Here is a 23,079-nt window from a genome sequence, read left to right on the forward strand (position 1 = left end):
TATTGCGTCTAACACCTCCCTCTCTGTTATGTCTTTCTCCAACTGCTCAGCGTAAAAGGTCAGCAATTTTGTGATGGGGGGGCTGATCGATATACAGTAAGCAAGTGTCTGGGGCAATCTCCTCCGCTGTGTATAGCTGCGCATAAAAGCGGACGAATTCTGCTGCTATATCCTCATCTCCCGCAAGGTGGTGTCCACTGTCATTTATTATAGCCTGTACGCATCTAGCATGTGCCTGTGCCCTCAGCATGTGTGCTAGTAGTTTCCCAACCTTGTTACCACCACATAGTACTTCTGTCGTATTCGCAACAAGGCGTACGCAGCCGCATCCATAACTAGTGCTCTAAGCTGTTTCCGCGCTATATTTAGTCGCTGTCTGTTTTTATGTGAAGCTACTCGTCAGTACTCATCCTCCAGCTCCTTCATGCTGGCTTCAAGTGCAGCCCACTTCGAGGCCGGTTCCCTGTAAAGTTTGGCCGGTATTGCAACATAGGTGCCTCTAACGACCACCTTAAGAGCCTCCCAAAGCGTAGTAATCACGGTGTCAGGTGTGTCGTTGACAGAGATGTAATCTACTATGGCCTTCTCCTCTTCCTTTACCATGGCATCATAAGTTAACAATTTAGGATTAAGGCGCCACATTTTGCTAGTTTGATGTACCGTCGGAAGGCGTATATCTAGCTGGATCGGGGCATGGTCAGATAGGGCTGCCACTTCAATTTTGGCCCTAACTGCTCTTTGGCATAAAGGGGCCGAAACCAAGGAGTAATCAATTCTAGCGTGAGATTGGTGGGCAGCGGAGAAAAAGGAGTAGGACCGTGACTGCGGGTTCAATGCACGCCAAATATCTGTAAGCCCTGCCTCCGCAAGCCAGCTTAACCCTTGTGGGGAGAACATCCCTGTAGGCCCTGGACGTGAAGGGGACCTATCTATGGCAGCGTCCATAACCAAGTTAAAATCACCCACTATTACCAAGTTGGAGTCCGGGGATGCCAGTACCTCGCCTAATGCCTGACGAATAAAGGGTTCCTGCCTTTCATTGGGGGCATAGAGGGTAGCTATAGTGAGTGTATGTTGAGCTAAAGACTCCCTCAGGGACAACAGCCGCCCCGGAATCTCAGATTGTACCCCTTCAACCCTCCATTTGAAGTGTGTGGCCACAAGAATCGCAACCCCCGCCTTTTCCCCCTGACCAGGGGACCAATACTGGCGATCGAATCATCTCGACCGCATTCTGTGACAATCCTGTTTCAACAGGTGAGTCTCCTGTAGGAGGCATAGATCACATTGGGCCGCCTTTAGCTGGTTGAGGATGGCTATTCTTTTGGCCAGAGAATTTAGACCTCTTACGTTCAAACTAAGTACCTTCACCATGTTTCAATGGGGACAACGCCGCTATGAGAGCCCCGGACAACTCCCGCACTACCCCCACCCCCAGCCCACCCGTAGTGAGCCTGTCTGATGAAAAGCAGAGCACTAAAACAGTGAATGAACATGACAACAAAAACAAGAAATAGAACAAAACCACCTGTTGGTGCACAACTTACGATTGTGTAGTGAGGGTCCATGTCGCTGGTTGTCCGCGCGAGGGGTGGAAAGAGATAGGAGTTCACTTCCCCCACCGAAACCGGTCAGTTAAGCAAGGCACTGGGAGGCCCCAGGGGGTGCCATCTGCCCCTCTCCATTGAGGCTAAGTGTTGAGTGGCTTGTCGTTAATCGTTGTCGCGCTCTGTGGACTGGTGGTGATAAGAGAGCTGCCGTAGTAAATCTGAGCGTTCCTTGATGCTTTCGGTTTTCGTGGGCTGTGACGGGGGAGGATTCCTGAAGCGGCATCGCCTTTGTGTGTCTGAGGCTGATACTTGCGAACAAGTGCGTTGAGGAGAAGAGTCCTGATCCAGTTCTAGACCCAAAATATCTGCAGCCTCCTAAGGTGTGCGTGTTACTCGTGTCTCTCCTTGCCATGCGAATACCAGCTGGAATGAGTGGCCCACCTTTACCGCATTCCTTTATCCCTCAGGAATGCCGTCACAGGTCTCATGGCCCTACGTTGCTGGAGTGTAATGGCTGACAAGTCCTGGTACAGTCGGATCTTGTGACCCTCAAAGAGAACATGTGGTTGCGCCCGCACTGCTACAATGATTATCTCCTTTTGTTTATAGTTATGAAGACATGTCAAGATGTCCTGTGGCACACCTGGTGAGTTGAAGGGGCAGCCCGCCCTATGCGTCCGGTCTAGAAGAAGATCCTTCCCCTCCAGGGCCGGTACGATTTGTCTGAAGAGGCGCAGAATGTAGTTTTCTAGGCACCCAGCATCTGCTTGTAAGGGCACCCCCTTAATTCGGATATTGGACCTACGTGACCTGTTTACCAAGTCCTCCAGATGCATGTTGAGGTCCATATTTCGATCCTTACGTTCCAGGATCTCCCTGCAGCATTCGTCCATCTCCTCGACTCTGGAGTCTGCAGTGCGTTCCACTGAGTCCACCCTCTGCTCCAGTTCCCCCAGGTTGTGGAGCAAATCTTTAATTTCGGTGGCCATGTCCATTCGGTGGGAGGCGATATCACTCTGTAGCGTGCCAAAGTGCTTCCATGAAGCCCCTTGTAATTGGGACCTCTTTGTCTGCCTCCTGTCGCGACAGTGAGCTTGCTCCACTTGTGTCTTGGGAGATCGTGGTGGCCCCCATTTTCTTAGATGTGCCCTTACTCAGGAGATCTTTGATGCTGGCAATGTCTTTCTTTGACCTTGATGTGGCCATGATGTGCCGAGGGAGGTACCGCAGAGGATGCACTCCGGTCGGTCCCAGCTTCGGATAGGGCTACCAAGCGGGCAGTGCCTGGCAGTCTCCCAGATAATGACAGTCGGTCCCAATGCGTCCGTCTGCCTACTCAAAGGATAATGGGACGGGAACCACTGTCACCGATGCTTGCAGCCGCTCCCACGGTGGCCACTGGTCAGAGATCGGAGGGGCCAGTATGAGAAACCCTAAGGGGACCCTTGATGATTCCGCGCCAGCCCCCCTGCCAACTTGCCCGCTGTAGCCAGTCAGTGCTCAGCTGTGGGGCTCACATCAGCGTGCTTAACTTTCCAAATGTCTCAGGGAGGGACCCTAAAGCTGCAGATGAGAGCCGCTAAACTGCCGCTACAAGTCGCGCCGGCCGCCATTTGCTCACTGCGTTTACGTGCCCTGGTCCGCCTGGACATCACTCTTCATAGGCCTGCTGTCCGACCCCCCACCGTGAAGCTTCACAGGGTCCGGGATGGCAATCTTGTGTCCCTCCTGATCAGTGTGGGTGTACCAGGCAGATATCCGCCATCCTAGGGTTTCCCTTTGGGCTGTCCACCACCGCCCATATTGACAAGGGACCCCGATCCATTCCGCCGAGGCCCCCGAGTGTCCCAAGTGCCTCCACTCACTTGGTGTTCCATCCGGCATCACCAGCAGCACCAGTGGAAGAGGGACTGCTCGCTGCGTAATGGCGTTAAAGTCCTGGCGCCCCAGGTGCTTGCAGCCGCCACCGCCGGTCCCGTGCAGCCCCCGGCTCAATGGCTCACCGGTGTCGTGGCCTGTCCCGAGGCAGGGCTTTTAGCTGGTCTCCAGCCTGAAGAAGGCGTGCACCCACAACCTCCGTCACCTTCCCGGACCCCGCCCAGGCCTCTCGAGTTGCCGCTGTCTTGCGGGGTCTCCCCTGGTCTCCGCGAGTTTGGCACCTACACGCCCGCCATCTTGTCTCTATCACCCCGGTGGCTCGATCGTTGTATCTGCTCTGGGCTGCCCCAGCTTTTACTATCGGGATCGTCGAATACCGGGGCCAGCGTCACTCACTGTCAGCGCGCTATACTGTCGATTGGGGGTAGACACTCCTCCGGGAACCGCTAAAGAATAATCCGGCGCTGCGGAGCTCCATGATTCTGCTACCGCACGGGCACCATTTTGGACACACCCCTCCTCATAACATTTTAAACATTTAACCACACATATAGTGTGATGATGAGGAAAGGCAGGATAAACAATACACAGTGAAACAGAAATAGAAAAGGACTCCCCTGAGGGAGTGAATACTCTATCTGCTAAATCAAAGGCTCAAACATCTGAGACCTGCCTGCAGAAAATGAGGTACAGAAGGAGTGTAAGTTTTGAAGCCAATTGTTTACAAGAAACGTCTTTATTAGCCAGCCAGGCTCTAGGAAAAGCAAGCCCCCATCTATATCCCACAAAGTCGAATACTTAGGTTGAGGCGGACGAAGCATACGAATGCCCCTCAATAATTCGCACACCAGGGTGTGTTCCCCCACTGGTTTATCATCAAGATGCGGATGACCAACAGATATGGCTCAATCGAAATTATTCATCGTCCTATATGCCAAGCCTTGAGTAGCAGGTCTGAAAAAAATTCACAATTATATGGATTGCGGATCCCACCGGATCCACACTCTGTTCACCACACCAAGAAACCCAGCGATGCCATGTTAATTCATAACGCTTGTCTGTAGAGGGAGCCCAAGACTAAGACAAGAAGAACAGCGCTTCTGCCAAAATTCCTGCCATTTGCCAACGTCACCTGAAAGTCTCCACATCATGACGCACAAGAGTTTTTGAGTTATTAGAGGATGTGGAAGGCTGGCCGGATCCGAAAGAAGGTCTGTCCAGGACTGCAGTCAAATAAGAGTCTCGCAGGATAGCCCCATCGCCACTGGAAACCATGACTGGACTTTCCAACAAGGTGTAACAAGAATCAGTTCCACTGCCTGATTGCTCACCTGTGATAGAACCCTATGGATCATCGAAAAAGGAGGAAAGGCACACAACAGACATGTCGACCAGTCTTGTAGAAAAGCGTCTGAGTTCAGTGCGCAAGGATCCATTCTCCAACTGTAGAAAAGCAGGAGTTGCATATTCAGGCGAGAGAAAAACAGATCCACTGTACAAGTACCCAAAAGCAGATTCAGAAGATTAAAAACTTGAGGGGGCAATCTTCAATCACTGGAGTCGCAGAGAAACCAGAAGTTACAATCTTCAATCACATTGGACCTGCCCGCCGTCAACAAGATGTGATTCTAGAGAAAATAGTGCCAAAAATCTTTGGCAATCTCCACCAGAAGATGAGATCTCATCCCACCCAACCGGTTGAGATATCGGACTGCCGACACATTGTCCATTCTCAATAGAATACAACAACTCGCTTTGCGCTGGGACAGAGTACGGGCTGCAAAGGTCCTGTCCAGCAGTTCTAGACAGATGATATGTAAGAAAAATTCCTCTAGGGACCATCTGCCTTCCATCTCCTTAGAGCCGCAATGGGCTCCCCAACCGCACCGACTGACATCTGATTTGATCACCATCTCCAGAACTGAGGCAAAAATGGCTCTGCTGTTCCAGCCACCAGGATATCTCTGTCCTGGTCTCCTCGAATAAGGTTATCTGTTGGAATATGTCAAACCCTTGCAAAGATGTAACATTTTCAACGTTAAAGGGCCCAATAATGAAGGTGACCCAGAAAAATCGCTTGGATGGAAGAAGCCAACAGCCCAACTAGCCAAGCCAGGGTCCTCAATGATATAGTAGGAGAGACAAGGGCTCTTCTCAACTCCTTCTTGATGGATGACCATTTCTTTAAAGGTAACAGAGACTGGGCTCGGACAGAATCCACCTAAAATCCCAGGAAATCAAATGTCGGAGATGGGATCATGACATATTTCTCTGAATTTATGACAAATTCCAGGCCCTGGAAAAGCTGTGGTTCATGAAAGATGAAGGAGCACCGTATCCCTGTCTTGCGCCATGACGAGAATATTGTCTAAATATATGATCAGCCGAACGCCTGGCTCCCTGAAGTATTGGACCACCGGCCAGAGAAGCCTGGTGAAGCACCAAGGAGCTGAGGAGAGACCGAACGGCATGAAAGCAAACTCGTACCACAGATGGCGCCACTGGAATTTAAGAAACCTTTGATGCGGGCCAAATATGGGAACCGCCAAGTACGTGTCTTCGAGGTCTAGACAAACCAGCCAGGATCCCTCTTGCAAAAGATCAAGTAACAAATGTATGACCTCCATCTTGAAGTGGCGATACACAATCCACTAATTTAATTATTTGCGCTTGAGAACCAAGCAAACCCCTGATCTTTCTTGAGAACCAAAAATATCAAATTGACCAAACCGTGCGGATTTGGAATTGCTTCCGACACCTCCCTCCCCTTTGATCATCAGAGATCAAACCCAGTCATCTATAAAACTGCTCTCTGTTTGGGAAAAAAGAAGAGGATAGGGTCGTCTCCTCTGTCTTGGGGCTGAGTAAAACTCCAGATGAAAACCCTGAACAGTCTGTAATACCCATGGATCTAGAGGTATGGTCTTCCAATTGTGCAAAAACAACTGAATCCTTTCCCCCACCACTCTGAGGGTGGAAGAATGCTCATCTCCGTAGGATGCATCAGCAGCATTGTCCCCACCTCTGTATTCACCTTGACGGGCATGTTCACGACCACCTCTGTTGTTGGTGTGGTAGAAGTTGGAAGTATTTTAGGGCACCCCAACCCCTGGGTGCATACCCACGTGAAACCTGGGGGAAACCACGGCCTGGCGCTTTGCCTCGGTAGCATACGGCCCTGACAAAAAGATGAAAACGTTTTTCAAGGATGACTGGGTTTTATCCAATGCAGAAAAAGTAGACACATATTTGCCCAAGGCCTTCACAAACTTGGCCCCAAATAGCAAGCCATTGGCCAAGGTGCCTACCTCAGTAGAGGCTAGTTCTTCCAGTTGCAGATCGATGCGCATGAGGACTGATTTACGTCATTTTATAGATAAGGAACAGTTGGCATTACCCAACAAGCACATTGCCCTTTGCGTCTATTCCAGAATTTCACCAGGGTCAAGTTGGGAATTATCTTTCGCCTGCATGGCTAAATCCATAATTTTGGTGAGGAGACCAAAAATGTCTAAGAGTTTATCCTGGCAGAATCGTATCCAGTCCTTTTTTTGAGGTCTTTCGCAAATATCTTGAGAAAAGTAGTCATGTTAGGGTCTAATTTTGGTGTATCTACCACCCTGCCCAAGAGGCAGGGGCGGGACATTCTGACCCCAAAATATTGCACACTTTGCACTCAAAGCCTTGTCGCAGATTATCTTGGACATAGTGGGCCACCTCCACATAGGGGGCCCATTCAGTAGAACAGGAATGCATTTTCTCCCTGGAATCAAAGAGTAAATGTCTGTTGGCTGGAAGTTCCAGTCCCACATGGCACACTTTGAGTTTGCGCTTAGTTTCAGGTGTATGATCCTCCCAGGCAGTCTCTGCATCTGTGGGAGGGGAAGATGAAGATGCATCTGCCGGGAATGCCGAGATCTTGGAAAAACCCTGAAGGCCGTGTGACCCAGTACTTCCATACTCGTGGTCCTGATGGACAGAATTGGCCATCTGGGAATGGACCTCTGCCAAGGAGTCTTTAGAGGAAGTACCCCGGGCAAAGCCGGACTCATTTAAAGCCATACCTTGTTCAAAAGGGTTCCCAATAGGGTGCTACCAGTTCAAGACGCCAATAGCGTGTCAAAGGCTATGTAAATGGCTGCAAAGCATAAATTAAGGCTCGATTCACAGAATCCTGCACCTAGGTGTCAAGTGCTTCCATATGCTGTTCAAAGGGTCAAGTTTGCGCTATATAAAACTCTGTTAAAAAAAAAATCTGCAGAAATAGTGAGTTCATCGCTCACTATTTCCCAAAATCCTCTTAAATCGTCTTGAATATTTCCCTTATTTAAATTGCTCCAACCCTCTATAACTTTAGACTTAACTTCAATCAAAATAAAATCCTCCTTTTTAGCCTTTAACCATTCTTCTTGAGATATGGTTTTATGTAGTTCACTCACTTGGAGAATTAGCTACAGAAAATTAATTCCAAGAATTACTGAACAATTTCCGTTAAGGGTAAAGCTAACCTGCTGAGATAGTCTTCAATGACGTTTTTGGCTCCAGGAACATACCGGATATCAAATAAGAAATTTCTAATCTCATTGAAAATCTGGCTAATCTGGCAGTAGCTCTGCTGACACCCTCTATGGTTAGTAATTTGGTGAGGGGTTTATGGTCAGTCCTAAATATAACTTTTTTTCACCACAGAAATTTTCAAAAATGTTCTAAAGGCCAAACAACTGCCAAAGTCTCTCTCTCAATGACAGAATATTTCTCCTCTGTAGGAGTGAGTGATCTGGAAGTGAAAGCAATAACAACTTATTACTTAGTATCATTCAACTGACTAAGGACCCCACCTAAACCTTTGCAGCTGGCACCAGTAGTGACTATGGTGTGAGCATTGGGATCAAAACATTGCAAATTTGGTGCTTTGCTTATAGCATCTTTTATAGTGTCAAATGTTTGTTTACCCTCATCTGACCAGCAGAAATTTACTTTATTTTTTAGCAGATTTCTCATTGTATGAGTTTTGTCAGAGAAAGTGTTCACAAATTTTGAATAAAACTCTGCTAAACCCAAGAATGACCTCAAGTCATCCTTGGATTTAGGCGCTGGAGCATCAACAATGGCTTTGAACAGTTTGGCTTTAGGTCCGATTCCTGACTCACTAATTTCATGTCCTAAATAAGTCACATTTTTTGCAGCAAATCTGCACTTAGAAACTTCAGCAGTAAGACCTTTTTGATTAAGCACATCTAATACTTTCCTCAATCTTTCATCATGCTCTTGAGTATTACGTCCCATTATAAGAATATCATCCTGGAAAAATACAATTCCCGGCATATCAACAAATAATTGTGACATGAGTCTTTGAAAGACTGCAACCGCAGAAGCCAAACCAAAAGGCATGCAATGAAACCGATAACATCCGAAAGGAGTGCAAAAGTCTGTTACATTTCTACTAGAATGATGCAATGGAATTTAGTGATATGCCAAGGACAGGTCAATTGTGGAAAACCATTTTGCTCTGCGGGTCAAAGACAACATTTTGACAATTCTAGATAACGGGAATTGGTCTACTACAATATTGTCATTGAGACTTCTGAGGTCCACACAAAAATGAATTTTTCCATTGGCTCGCCTTGCGATAACCAATGGGGAAATCCATTTGGAAGCCACAATTGGTTCAATTATACCATTTTCTTGTAATTTACTGAGATCCTTCTTCCCCTCATCTTTAACAATCATTGGAATATTGCGAACTTTGTGAATTTTAGATACAGCATTCGCATCACATTACTCTAATGTGATGCGAGAAACCTTTAAGTTTACCAACTTTACCATTAAATACCTGGAGAAATTCATTAAAAACCCAATTCTTAGTGCTTTGTGCCCCCAAAACCTGTCCCAGACTGTTGGGATCAAGTATGATATGCAAGGCTCTTTGGTCCTTCCAGCCTAAAACGGATGGACCATCAGTAGCTACATAGAGTTTGCAAGTAGCTTTACGATTTTTATTCAAAAATCAACACTCGATACCCCAACATTTCAATTTTATCACCAGTGAAACTTTCTGGAAGCACATCAGTAGTTTCCAAATGTGAGCCAACCCCTGCAAATTTGGTTTCCCAAACATTTTGTGCAATTAACGTAAAAGGAGAACCAGAATCTGCTGAAACCTGCAAAGGAATTCCACCAAAATTAATTGTACACTTAGGTTTGTTTCTGTCAGAACCTTTGATGTTTAGAACAACATTACATTTTGAATTCTCTTTGTAAAGATGCTCTTGAATAGGGTATTCCGAATCATAATCTGAGGAGTTAGACTCGGTTTCAGTGAGGCATGTAACCTTCCAAATTTTCTTTGTCTTTTTTCTGAAAACTTTCACAAAATGGCCAACAATACCACATTCCAAACATTTTGCAGATTTGGCTGGACACTTTTGAGATCTAGTATTGTGTGCTTTGCTACCACTGAGATAACAAGAGAAATCTGCTGTATCCGGTTGCCTTTCATTGGGTCTAGTTACATTATTACGATTAACCTTGTTCCTTGCAAAATCTTTTTGTCTGATTAAACGTTATTAATAACAGGAGGGTAATTTTGCTCAGGGATAGCTTTGGAGCTTCTTGCAGATAATTCTGCCTTTTTTTTACTAAGGCTACAATGCCTTTTAAACTAGAGTCACCTTCAATCCAAAGTCTATCATGTATGCCCCTGTTTTTTTGTACAAACTACAACCTGATTGTGAATTTTCATCATGCAACATGGCTGCTAATATTTTCAGAGCAGAAACATACTCCTCGATAGATTCATGTTGTTGCTGTTTCCTTTTAAAGAAATCACGTCTCATTACAGCAATGCATACAGTACGAGAATTATGCTCGGATAAATCTGAAACAGCACACTTAAAAACATCAATGTCATCAACTCTTTGAGGTTTTTGCCTTTGGTTGTATACTCTAAGGCCTTCAGGACCTTAATAATGTAACAATATTCTTTTTTTCCTTTCAGGAGTCAAACTGCTGCCATTGTCATCTAAAGCGCAATATAGTTTAAGAAATATTCTTTCCACTCTACCCATTTTATAATTGGCTCACCAGGGGCTATTAAATATTCTTTTGGAGTGTTTAAAGTAATGCTAACACTCGCATTAGTTTTATTTGAAGTGGTTGCTCTGGCACTAGTATCCATGACAGTAGATAAGAACAGAGTCAAACATGCACAGAGAAAAACAAAAATATATCTTAAATCTGTTAAGAAAAAAAAGTATTAATACTTGCCACGAAGGGAAAGTCCATACTGTACACAGCTGTTCATAAAGTGTTATTAGTACTCTCCTTTATTAAAAACAGGCTGAAAATCGTGAATATTTGCGCTGTTTCATATTTTGTAAGAAATTCAAAATGGCGGCACGTAATGCTCATAAAAGTCAAGTTGCGTGACCTTGTCACAACGAGAGTTCGCCCCAGAATGCACAGCGTTGTGTGTGTATGTGAAGGGAATGCTTAGAATGAAAGGCTGCGCACCGAAGGTTGCTGTGGCGTGTGGAACAATGCCACAGAAAGAACGTGCCAAACACCGTTTGAAAAAGTGACCATTTGAATGTACACACTGCCATTGGGAGTAAGCGCACACAGACAGTGATGCACAAAAGTAAAAATACTTGAATAGTCACTAACCTCGAGAACTGCGTAGGGTGGGCAGGCACATACAATTTTGAGGCTGAAGATTTCACGCTGAATATGTTGAACGGACAATTTTTCCATTGAGATAGGAAACCGTAGGAAGGTTAAATGTAAGATGACCTTCAGTGCAGAGTGGGTCCGAGGGGTTGACAACTGCAACTCGTCACCAAATCAATGTAGTGATTTCCTCTGATGAAGCAGGGTTTTCGCTAAATAAAACCTGCTCAATTGAATCCTCTGTATGTTGACATACTAATCAAGAAACGTGTGAAACTAATAAAATAAGACTAAAGGGGAAAGATGAAAACTGGGCAAGCGCGTGCTGGGAGTGTTAGAGTAGGTTGCAAATGCACATGACTAATGTAGAAAATAAGACAAAAGTCGAGAGTTTATTTTCCACTAATAAATAGAAAATAAATGTGCAGCGTGTAAAGAAAAGAAAAACAAATGAAAGCGTTCAAAGTGCGTTTGATAATAGAGTTTAATAAAGTGATGATTAATGCATGTATTTGTCTTTCCTAGAAGTATTGTCTGCTGCCCTGCAGAAAAGGCCTGAGAGACATTTTAGAGTTAACATGGGATATTAGAAATATAGAAGTGGAGAAAATTGAAAACTGGGAACAGTTCTTCGTGTGCCTCTGAGGATGGTCAAGGTTGTGTGGAGGAAACAATGAACACAACGAATACGGAACTTCCTCCCAGAGCGGGCATGAGGACACTTGTATCGCAGTTTGATACTTTTGCCTGAATGAGGAATATGTACGAGTCGTGGGAGATAGATATGGAAGTTCTACTACTGAAGGCTGAATGACGTGTATAGTTCATTAACAAAGAACTGTTGAAATTGAAGACATGTCAAGAGAGGTGTGATTCATACACCCTTTGTTTAAGCCAAGAAAATGTTTTCTTTATGTGGGGTGGATAGAATAATGGTTGGACTTGTAGTGAATTTTGGGTATAATTAACTTTACTAAGGGGTGGGATGAGCAAGCGCATTTTCCTACTTTGTGAGAGGAGAGAGCTGTGACACTGTTTTCTATATTTTATGGGCTGGCTGTTGTTCTGATGATCCTAACTCTTTGACTTTGCTCCTTAACTCTTCTTGAGTGGCCTAGCTTACTCTCATGGCCAGTGGGTAGCTTTTCAGATTTCTTGAACCTTGTAAAATCGGTTAGTATGGTATCCTGAATTTACATAACTTATTTGCAAATGTCTTATTCTTTATTCTTTTGTCTCTACACCTATCCACTCACTCATTGCGCTGACATTTGAGATGTATAATTGCTATTATATTGCTGATGTTTCTTTTGTGTGATGATCCATGATTCGAGAGGCATTGCACTTGATGAGCAATCACATTATTTAGATAAAGCTTTTTTAACTCACAAATGAGTTTGTCTTTATTAGTATTTTGATATAGTGATATAAAATGTATATTCTATGATATTTTTGAGATTCTAATATTATTTTACCAAACCCTGTTAACCAAATAAAGAGTCCATCGCCAAAAAAGTGTATAACAATGATGAACCAATTGGTAAGTTTGGTTTAAACTCACCCAGCGTTAAAGGGACTGGTGGGTATCAAATTGGGTCCAGGTGTTTAAACTAGTCCGTTCCTGAAAGCTGGATCACCTCCAAAGAATACCACACTGGCAATCATTATAAGCATCTGCTTCATTATCAACCCCTGCTTGGTATGGTGTTGGCAGCAGCTCCCAGCATCATCTGCCTAACATTCCATGCCGAGCCATAAATATATGGAACATAAGAATAAAGAACACTTACCAAATTCTACAAGGCAATACATTCTACATTCTGTCTATTGCATATTACATATACTACAGTGGATTATGTGGGTTAATGGGATATGTCGTTTAAAGTTTACTTACATTTCATTGGCTGCTGTATTTTATGAAGTAATGAAAGAGTAGCATAATCCGAAGCCTGACCGTCCCTGAGATAGAATTGAACCTTTCCTTCTCCATAGCTACTAACTTTTTTATTTGAAAGTCTTTTCTTTTAATATCTCCCGGTTATCTCCCCGCAGGACATCACTCCTGCCCCACTTAAAACCCAGAAAGACTGGTTCACTCTCTCCCTCATCTCAGAAAACTTTACTGAGCTAACTAGTGGCTTACTGCCTGATCTAAAAATGGCCGCCACCTGGACAAGCGCCTGGTCTTGTGCAGCGTACCACGTGTAGTAGGGTGCGTGCGCTGTCAGTTCGCCACGGATCACAAGATCTCTGTTTACTATTCCACGCCGGCAATAACCCCTGACCGCGTGCGTGCTGCTCCTGACGTCTGCGCGGCGCCGGCAGTAGGCTGGTATAGTGGCGGAAGATGGCGACGGAGAGGGAGCCACCTCCGCTGTTTGGAGGTGACAACGGGAAGCCGGCGCACCCTGACTTCGAAGAGCTTGAGGACGGCGAAGATTTGTTTGCCAGCACTGTCTCAACCATGGAGGTGAGATGGCACAGTTACCTATTAATGCCAGCGTGGAGTGGGAGCTGTCAGTGCCACAGGGGAGCGAGAACTGTCAGTGTATGCAGCCAACACGCAATCTGGGGCAGAGCTCATTCTGCAGAGCCACTGAAACAACTCTTTGTTCTGAAATGCCAGGCTGTGTCCCTTTCTAATGCTAGGCGTTTCCCCCAGTCTGGTGACGGGCGCTCCCTTCTACATGATGCATAACTGGCCGTCCTTTTAAATGCCTACCCCCATATTGCTGTAATGCCATTAGCTCTGTTCCCTCCACGCTTTTACAAAGGGATCTTTCTTTGCACCGTTGGTGACAGCACTCTTTCCTGGCTCCCTGGTACCAGGCATACGTTCTTCGCCACTACTATAATCTCGCTCCATTTAGGCCACGTAGCACCAGATGATCATTACTCACCGCTTTTAATAACAAACACTGGATGCTCTCCTTTCTTAATTCCATTCGTTCCCTTCACCAGTCCTCGCACTGTGACAAACGCTTTAACTGTAACCAGTGGCCGCTCAAGCGCACAAATAGCCACTCCTCTACTCCCCAAAACACCCCAGAAGCTATTAGTATGCTATGACAGACAGGTCCCCAATTCATTAATGTTGATTCCAGTCCTCTATTCCTCACTGGAGAGGTGCACCCACACCTCCTTGCCTGTGTTAAGCACTCAAACGCTAACTGTACAAAGCACTTATGCTGCTCGTACAATTTATAACGCTGCTTGGATCGTTAAAATACTTGTTAGGAATGTCTACCCGTTAGTCAGTAGATCTTAGCCCTTTGTAGTATATTTTGGAGAAATGTCTGATGGATGCTCCCCAAAATAGGCTGGTGACTATATTTCGTTTTGTTTTTCTGTTAACCACGTGCTAGTTTATACATTTCTAAGCATATACCTCCTAACTGTAGCCTTTGCGAAACTTCTCGATGTTTTGTGGTAAATAAATCAATCGCTAATACTACTCTTGATTTGGAAAATATGGGTTTTGCGGTTCTTCCTGGAAGTGTGGTGTTTCTATTTACTTATCAGAGTTGGTTTCCTCGGTGTCAAGGCTTTCTGTATGTAGAGAATCTTGAGGTATCTTGGCACTGAATAACAGATGTTTATTGTTACCCAACTCAATGGTACTCAATTTATCGACCTCAGATGGATGAAAGGTTGAGTGGACCTGCCGGGATTTGAACCTGTGACCATGAGGTCGAACACAGGCTCCTGCAGTGGACGCGTTAGTCCACTGAGCCACCGTACCCAGCATATTGAAAGAGTGAAATGGTTGGGTAGGTGGATGAAATAGAATGGGTAAAGATACTTTTATTTTATACAGTGAGGCTACTAGCCATAGTGTTCATGGTGTCAAGCCAGCTGGATTACACATCTTTATTGGTTACCTGGATGATGTGGTGATTGCTACCTGTCTGAAAGACATAATTTTCCCTGGGTTCTCTAATCAATATGCTGATGAGGCACGTTTTTTTTTTTTTTCAAGTATTTTTTTCCCCCATCCTCTAATCTAGAACATATGATCGTCTTCTAGTCAGATGAAAGTTGCTGGCCCTCCACTCAGTAAAGTTGTAATCTTATAAAACTGTAGTTATTTCATTTGTCTGGCCCCACTACCAGACGTATGTCCCACAACAACTTTTTAAAGACATCTAGAGCACTGCTGTTCCTTCTCTGTGTGACGGCATAGCAGTCCATAATTCACAACTACTACAGTCACCCAGGTTCCATCGCTTACTTAGCACACTATTCTGAAATGTTTCCTTATCTACCTATGAGCTGCCCACCATTTCACTGCACTAAGCTTGGCCCTGGAAGCTTATTTAATTTAACGCAAAAGCTCAGCCACTTGACCACTTCAATGTGTACTTGTCCATATGTACTGTTTTGTTATTTTATGCAGCACGTCTGCTTCCAAATATCAACTAGAAATGTACTGTTCTAGTGAGTATGTTTGAACCAGTTAACATCTAAACAGCACTCCGCTGGTTCAGTCTGTACCATGTTTGCCAATAAAACCTACAGCCAACAATGTTTTTTTTTTTTTTTAGTAAGCTGTACAATTAAATTACGGAGTAATGGTGAACTCGTATTTTGCAAAAGGCCATTTGATTTCTTGTACAGGCATCTTTTACTCACAACGAAGTGCCTGCATAAGTTTCCTCATGTTCTTCTACTGGTAACTTATGGCTGGCACCTCTCAATTATTTTGTAGGATTTTCCTGGATGCTGAACTGACACACAACGTTTTATTCTGATCTGCAAAGCCTACATTTACTTTCACCAATCTTATACGCTGGCTATTTACCAGGGACCTAGACTTCAAAGAGTACAGTTGGACAATTCATACACGTTTTCTATTACACACAGAGTACATACAGGAATCCATGTTAACACTTGGTCCAATAAAACACTTTCAACCGATGTATTCTAACGAGGGTACACTACTTCTGTAATTGGCATAATTATAAATGTCCGTTTTTGCTTCATAATCCCTCATCTGCTGTCTGGTTTTGCAAATTGTATCAACAAAATAGCTTGTTTTAGTTCAAATGGATCAATAGTTGTCAAGAATACTTCATAAATCGGTGACTGAGCTTCTGATACTTTGCAGTAGATAGCTTTTTTTTGCGTTGCAGAAGCTGGCTAACTTTTTACCTGTAAAATGCTGTATTACAGCTTTTAATGTATGAGACTCTAACAAACGGTGTTACTTATTCGTAATGCTCCATAGCTTTATTTGGATTGATGGAAGGAAAAAAAGCCCTACATATTTAAGGGCAGACTCGGAGAAAGATGTGAACCTTTATCTACAAGATAGTTAGACAAGAAGGTATAGAGAACAGTAATCTATTTTCCTAGCAGTTCCATGTCAGACGTAATGCTTAGTAAGTAGTTAGTTGATGGATAACACTTTGCCTAGTTCAATTTAAATGTGTATTTGTTTCTGTTTCTTTAGGAATCCACATCTGTTTCTAGAGCATTAGAATACATTTTATATTAGTGCCTATGTATCTTAAAATATACTAGCTCCCTAAAGCCCTGGAATGTACGTTACAATTTGTACCATGCAGTTTGCCTTTAATAGAGTAATATGGGGACTAATTAACCTTTTCCTCGCTATAGATATCGGCCAGTGCTGCTGCGTAATTCGCACCTCCATTGCCACATAATTACATTGGCATACATTTAAAATGTTCTCCATAGATAATAAAAATGAATTACTTCAAACATAATTCAAATTGTAGGTGTAAGTCTCTTTCAGGGCTCCTTAATAATGAAGGAGCCCAATAGAGTGAGAAGGTATTATACATGTTGTGCTGCGTGTGGCGGAAATGTTTGGTTGCAAGTTTTAATTTTTTGTGTTCTTATTATCTCTAGCAGAGCAGTCTTTGGGCTTTCATTATAACTCTCGTTCTTGTTCCTCATGCATATGTTTACAAAAACAAATTCTTTATATTGTAGCAAATCTTCAAATGTTTATTTTAAACCCTAACGTCCTGTGAAGGATCAAAGTTTACTTTATGCAATGCCGAGCCCATTGTTATAGAATGCTACGCTATTCATATGTAGGGTTTTCAGATTTCCCTTCAGTTAATGTAAGGATGAAAACAGTCTTTCTCAAAGAGCTTCGGTGACTTCCTTGCTGCAGTGTGTGCTTTTACAGAGGGCAACATGCTGTGATGAGTTGAAGCTACTTGGCTTTCACGAAAAGGTTTTCTCCCTGACATGAGGCATCCCAGTACAAATTCAAGAAATTCCCTCAAAAGGCCACCTGGTTCCAAAGCAAGGCAACTAACCTTTATCTATGGTAACAGTAGTTAGCTATTTTGTATAAAATAAAAAAGCAGCAAAATGTTTATTTGGTAATCATTTTAACAAATCTTTAGTTACCTTGCCTACATAAAGTGATTTGTGTGAATCTAGATTCTCTATTTGCAGGGCTTCCATTTACACTAGCTTTCCCGCCTTTAATGAACTCATGCATGCAATCACTTTATATTAGTCAAGGCTTGAATGGTTCACCCATTTGGGACAGTATGAGAACTTTTCACCACTAGGTAACTTCTTCTGGCATAATCCTGGTCTGTACTAGTCACGGTTATCACATTTAAGCTTATGTGAAATTATTGAGCTCTGTTCTGTCCCCAAAGAGTAGGTAGACCCTTGCGTTAAAGCTCTCTGTCAAGGCGTGCAGGTTGATGCAGGCAATGGAGTTATCCCACCTCGATTGCTCTCCTTGCAGTCATTTTGATTAGTTCTAAAATGACACGCTCAATCTAATATAGATTCAAAGAAGCAGAGATTTTTGTCTGTATTCTATGTTAAAATAACAACAAATTTGGTTGGACATGATGTTTTTTTCTTTTTTGTCATTTGATCTACTTTCTAGATTTAGGTACCGTACTACAAACAACGCTGTCCACTCTGCATGTTTTCCAAGTGCATTTATCTAGCATAGTTAGCATTGTCTGAATATGTTTGCGTACACCAGCGCTGTATTATTGAAAGGGTGCACTGTTCCTGTTGGTGACACAGCACACATTTAAACAGGTGGGCCAGCCGCAAACGGGGACAGTGTGCCCTATTACAATGAATGACTGCCCCCGGGCAGCCATGAATTTGACCTGCGTTGGGGGCAGCACGTTCAGTCAAATATGGAACAGCTGCTTCAGAGGTGCTCCTTGTTTGAAAGTGCAGGAGTCACTCACCCACCTGCAGGGAGATGTCTTGGGGGTGGGTTAAGGGGAGGGGGTCCATGGCACCCCAGAGACATAAACTCAGAATCTTGAACCAAATCCTTTAATTTTTAGGTCTGACGCTTGAGACACCTTTAGTTGTCTTACCAGACTATTGTTTTCAAACACAATCCTACATATACATACATAGAGGGAATTTTGGTCAGTAGCCATTGGTGTTGTTGAATTGGTATTCACATTTTGATTCTACATCCGCCTTCTCGCTCAAGACATGGAATGGCCTCCATCAAAACATCGGAGCATTCTCCTCAATTCTTGAGCTCCGCAAGAAGCTGAAGACCTGGCACTTCGCATAAGCACCTTCGGGACCCCACACCTGCCTAAGCGCCTGGATACACTCTGGTGATTAGTAATGTTATACAGATCAGTATTACAGAATATAACATTTGCCCCCTCCAGAGGGCTGCCTCCAGTAGGCGCACTGTAGTGCGCCATCCTTTTGTGGTGCACTGTGAGTGTGCCCCCTAGGGGCGTGTTTGCATCTGCGCCCACATCTTAATACAATGCGGTAGCAGAGGCAAAGAGCTACACTCATTTCCATGGGGCCACGTCACCATGCAAATGAGGAAACACCCTCTCATGATAGCAATGGTGTCGGGGGTACACGCGGGTGGAAGGCGTCCACCCACTATTTTCACAGGGGGGACGCCGTCCACCCTGCCAAGAAGTTGGGCTCCAATGAAAAATATGCTGAATTCGTCCCGGTGTAATTTGCAAACACCGGGACACATTCAGCAGCGCCTGCACGTTGTCTGCTTTAGATCTGCAACAACGTGGAGGCAGGAGGGATCGTTCCTCAGTTCGGACTCCTGCTGGGCCCATAACAAAGGCCTAATCTAAGGGGTCATCAGGCCTCCTTTTGTTTGAGTCTCCTGGCTGGGAGCAGTCAGTAGCTTCACACCTAGATGTACATGCAGCAGAGGAGAAACAAAGGCTAACTCCTTGTTAGCACATCACAAATACTTAAGAGAGGCAGCTTTTCACTTTGTTCAGTCCCTGTTTACAAGATATGCATGCACTGTAAGAATGTCAGATGTGTTGGTCTTTCTCTGTATTTACACAAAATAAATATAATTTATATAGTGCCTACTACCCATGAGGAGACCTTAAAATAATTTAAGTACCACTATTTTTTCTTTTAAAGCACTATTGGTAGAGGAAGTTGATGCTGACAAAAGGCAACACTGCTTTATGTGTTGCTTACAAAAGTGTGAATCTTCTGCCTAAATCGGGAGGGTTTCCCTATATACTCGAAATATGCTCCAATGTACTTATGATAGACATGTTATACATATATGTGAGAGATTAAGATCTGATGTCCCTTCTTATGATGCCACTTCCTGTGATGTCACGCGCTGCAATGTCATGCGCCGTGATGCCACTTGCATTCTGATTAACTAGGTTAGTCCCCCCACTTCTTTTTTTAGGACTTGTGCCCTGGATGGTGCAACATGTGCACCAGTGCTATCAGTAATACTGGAGGGGATTCACAATCATCTGCGGACCTTTTTGTAATACCATAGTGCTCTGGAGCGCAAAAAAGTGGTTGCATACGCCTGTTGTGCCCCCTGGGGACTCTCTGCAACTGTTTGTTTAAAAAAAAAATCTATCTTGAGCTTTGGAGTAAACAGGCAGTTTCTAGTAGTTTGATTTCCTAGCTGTACAATGTGTGGTCGCCTGTAAGGTGTTAAACGTTCAGGATTGCTAATGCACTGAGTCTAATGTTGAAGTTACACTTGGCAAACGTTCGGTCATGTGGGATATTTTCCCTGCTGCCTGTCTGCAGCATAATCGAAAACAAGTTCATTTCGCCAAGCAAGTATTGAGTCAGCTGTTTTGTTGTTTTCTTATTTTTTTTTTTTCAGTATTGACACTAAATTGCATTTACTCCTCATAAAAGTAGTACTGAAGGGAAACGTTGCCATTTTTATGCGTAGGTGCCATGGAACAATAGTTTAACTGTCTGCATTCTTCCTCCCGCCACACACTTTTGATGAACTCCTTTCGCCTCACTTCTTTTAGATATCAGTAATGTTACTGCCACAAAAGAAAGTTTCAAGGATACGCTACATTACACTGCACTGTTGGCTATTTTTGTGCATGTGCCTTGCATTTACATTTGTCTGGGGTTATTCAAGATATTTGTTGAACTAGTACTTCCAGGTATGATATATTGGTGAAAAAAAATCTGAACTTGCATTTGACTTATTTTTCCATTCAATATTGTTGTTGTCATTTAAAAAAATACTTACTTTAACATAATTGACCGCTGATGTTTTGATGCAATGTTTCTTGGTGAATAATTTAGTCCTTTGTATTTAAAAGGCTAGATACTTGTTGAAACTTTTCCTATCCCAAGTAGAGTAGATCTTGATATTGCACTGCTCTCAACATTTGATGTGTATATTTTAGGTGTTTCATGTAGCATAAATAGATCTCCAAGGAACAGTACAGTGCTCTACAGATGATATTTTAATTGCAGCAGAAGGATCTCAAACTTTGTTGTACATGGATCAGAAATGAATATTCCCCAGTTAGCTACAGAAACCAAATGAATGGATAAGGTGGGAACATTTAACTGTAATACTGCAAGACACGCTTTGCTGTTGTATTCAATCATATATTATATGTTGATACACAAGGAGAACTATACAGTACTCTGGTGAAAAGACGAAATTGGTAATAAAATCCAGGTCTCTGTGTTCCAAGATCATTTTAACACTAGACCACATAGTTGCACGTTCCCACGACAGAGATGCTATAAGGTGTTAACAATTTCAGAAACCACAATTTTTCTTCCTGCCCCATCTGCCCCATACAACGAAAACCCACAACTAATTAAAAAAACATCCGGACGTGTAAAAGTGTTTAATCTGAACATTCAGATGTTCTGACTTGCTCCAAACGCATGGAGGCGAATTCAGCAGAAATGTTTACAACGAATATAATGCATCATCTCGCAGTTCTTCGCACTTTGATTTGGCAGTAGTGGCATTATCAACTGCAATACAAGATTTCTAGAGGCGTGAATAATGAAAAACTCAACAGCGCTGCTCTTTTCAGAGCTTAAATCAGTTACACTTTAGCGTGTGCTTTCGGATTTGGCTTTAGTCGTTTATTTGTTTCCCCCTAAAAGAAGTTAGTTGGGAGAATCATTTGCTTTCGCCTGAGATAACGATTTGCTTGTCTCCCTAATCTTAGTTGGTTTTACATTTAGGGATTGTTCTCCGTGTATGTTGAGTAAGCACCTGATGTGATGACCTGCTTGCCAGGCGCAACACATAAACTAAAAAGATATAGGACATCTCCGAGATTAGTGTTGGCAAAGTTAATGTTACTTGAAAGTTAAACGATGGGACCTGCACGACTGGTTAAAAAGTATATTGCTCCTGGAGAAACATTTACATCTTTTGATGGATAAGTGAAGTTAACACACAGCTTTTTGCTGCTGCTGTTTGTGATTTTATAATTATTTATTTTTGCCGGACAAAATGTACGAACCTATTTTCAATACTAATGGAAGTCATTCAGTGTGCTTACACATTTAAAAAATGCGCCGTTAAGTTATTTGATTATTGAAGACACTAATGTAAAATATTACGTTTGCACTTTTAAAACAATTTACATCTCCCAACATCTGAGCATCATACTGTTCTGCTCGTCCCACATGCTGGACTAACAGTTGTTTAACACCCACCTCCATGCCCGACAAGGTGTTAAAAAAAATAATCACCTTCAAATTATAGCAAGACATAATAGACCTTTAAACAGGCTTACAATATACACCTGTGATGTAAATTTGCTGCAGGCTTGTATGGCGAAACAACGCAGGCAAATACTCTGCATGGCCTTACCACGCATTTTTTACCCCGCATTTGTTTGGAACACGTATGCTTTTAGAGTGTCTGTCTGTCTGTCTGTGTGTCAATGAAAACTCACGAGTTTTTTGCCACATGAGAAACAAGCCATTCAGTCGGGAGTAGTTAAAAAACAGGTCCTTTATTGCAGCAGGTACTTCACAAGTATGGCATTACCCGTCTTGACCTAGCTGGGTCTTAATCATATGCAGATTATGAGAGTCAATTTCTGGTGGGTTTAAATACACTGAGATAATAAACAGTGTATTTAAACCCACCAGTAATTGGTAACGCGTAATGCCATACTTGTGAAGTACCTGCTGCAATAAGGGACCTGTTTTTTACTTACTCCTGACTGGAGGGCTTGTTTCTCATGTGGCAATAAACTCGTGAGTTTTTATTGGCATAAACAGCGGTGACTCCGTTACCAAGACCCGACTCGTGAGGCTGAGGCATCCTTTTCGTCAAAACTGCATTTCGATTTCATATGATGGATGCCCGCCGGCTGCCTGTGATTTTGTAAAGGAAGAAAGAAATGGCGGAGTTAAACGATGGGACCTATTATCTCAGTGTATTTAAACCCTCCAGTAATTGACTCTCGTAATCTGCATATGATTAAGAGCCAGCTGGGTCAAAACGGGTAATGCCATACTTGTGAAGTACCTGCTGCAATAAGGGACCTGTTTTTTTACTTACTCCTGACTGAATGACTTGTTTCTCATGTGGCAATAAACTCGTGAGTTTTCATTGGCATATACAGCGGGGACTCTGTTACCAAGCCCGACTCGTGAGGCTGAGGCATCCTTTTTCGTCCAAACGGCATTTGTGTGTAGTATATATAATTTGTGGGGGAAGACACCCCCCCACACACAC

The 23,079-nt window shown here is 43.5% G+C and overlaps 1 protein-coding gene across 1 annotated transcript in view; it reads left to right on the top strand.

Annotated features, from left to right (window-relative positions):
• Nucleotides 1–13,349: 13,349 nt before the first annotated feature.
• Nucleotides 13,350–23,079, top strand: part of SNX2 (sorting nexin 2) — a 556,635-nt gene continuing 546,905 nt past the window's right edge. The window contains exon 1 of the mRNA XM_085632673.1: nt 13,350–13,566. Coding sequence (XP_085488799.1) covers nt 13,444–13,566 — 123 coding nt within the window. The 5' untranslated portion in view covers nt 13,350–13,443. The remainder of the gene's footprint in view (nt 13,567–23,079) is intronic.

This window comes from Triturus cristatus, chromosome 2_1 (assembly GCF_964204655.1).
Source record: "Triturus cristatus chromosome 2_1, aTriCri1.1, whole genome shotgun sequence".
NCBI classification, from domain to species: domain Eukaryota; kingdom Metazoa; phylum Chordata; class Amphibia; order Caudata; family Salamandridae; genus Triturus; species Triturus cristatus.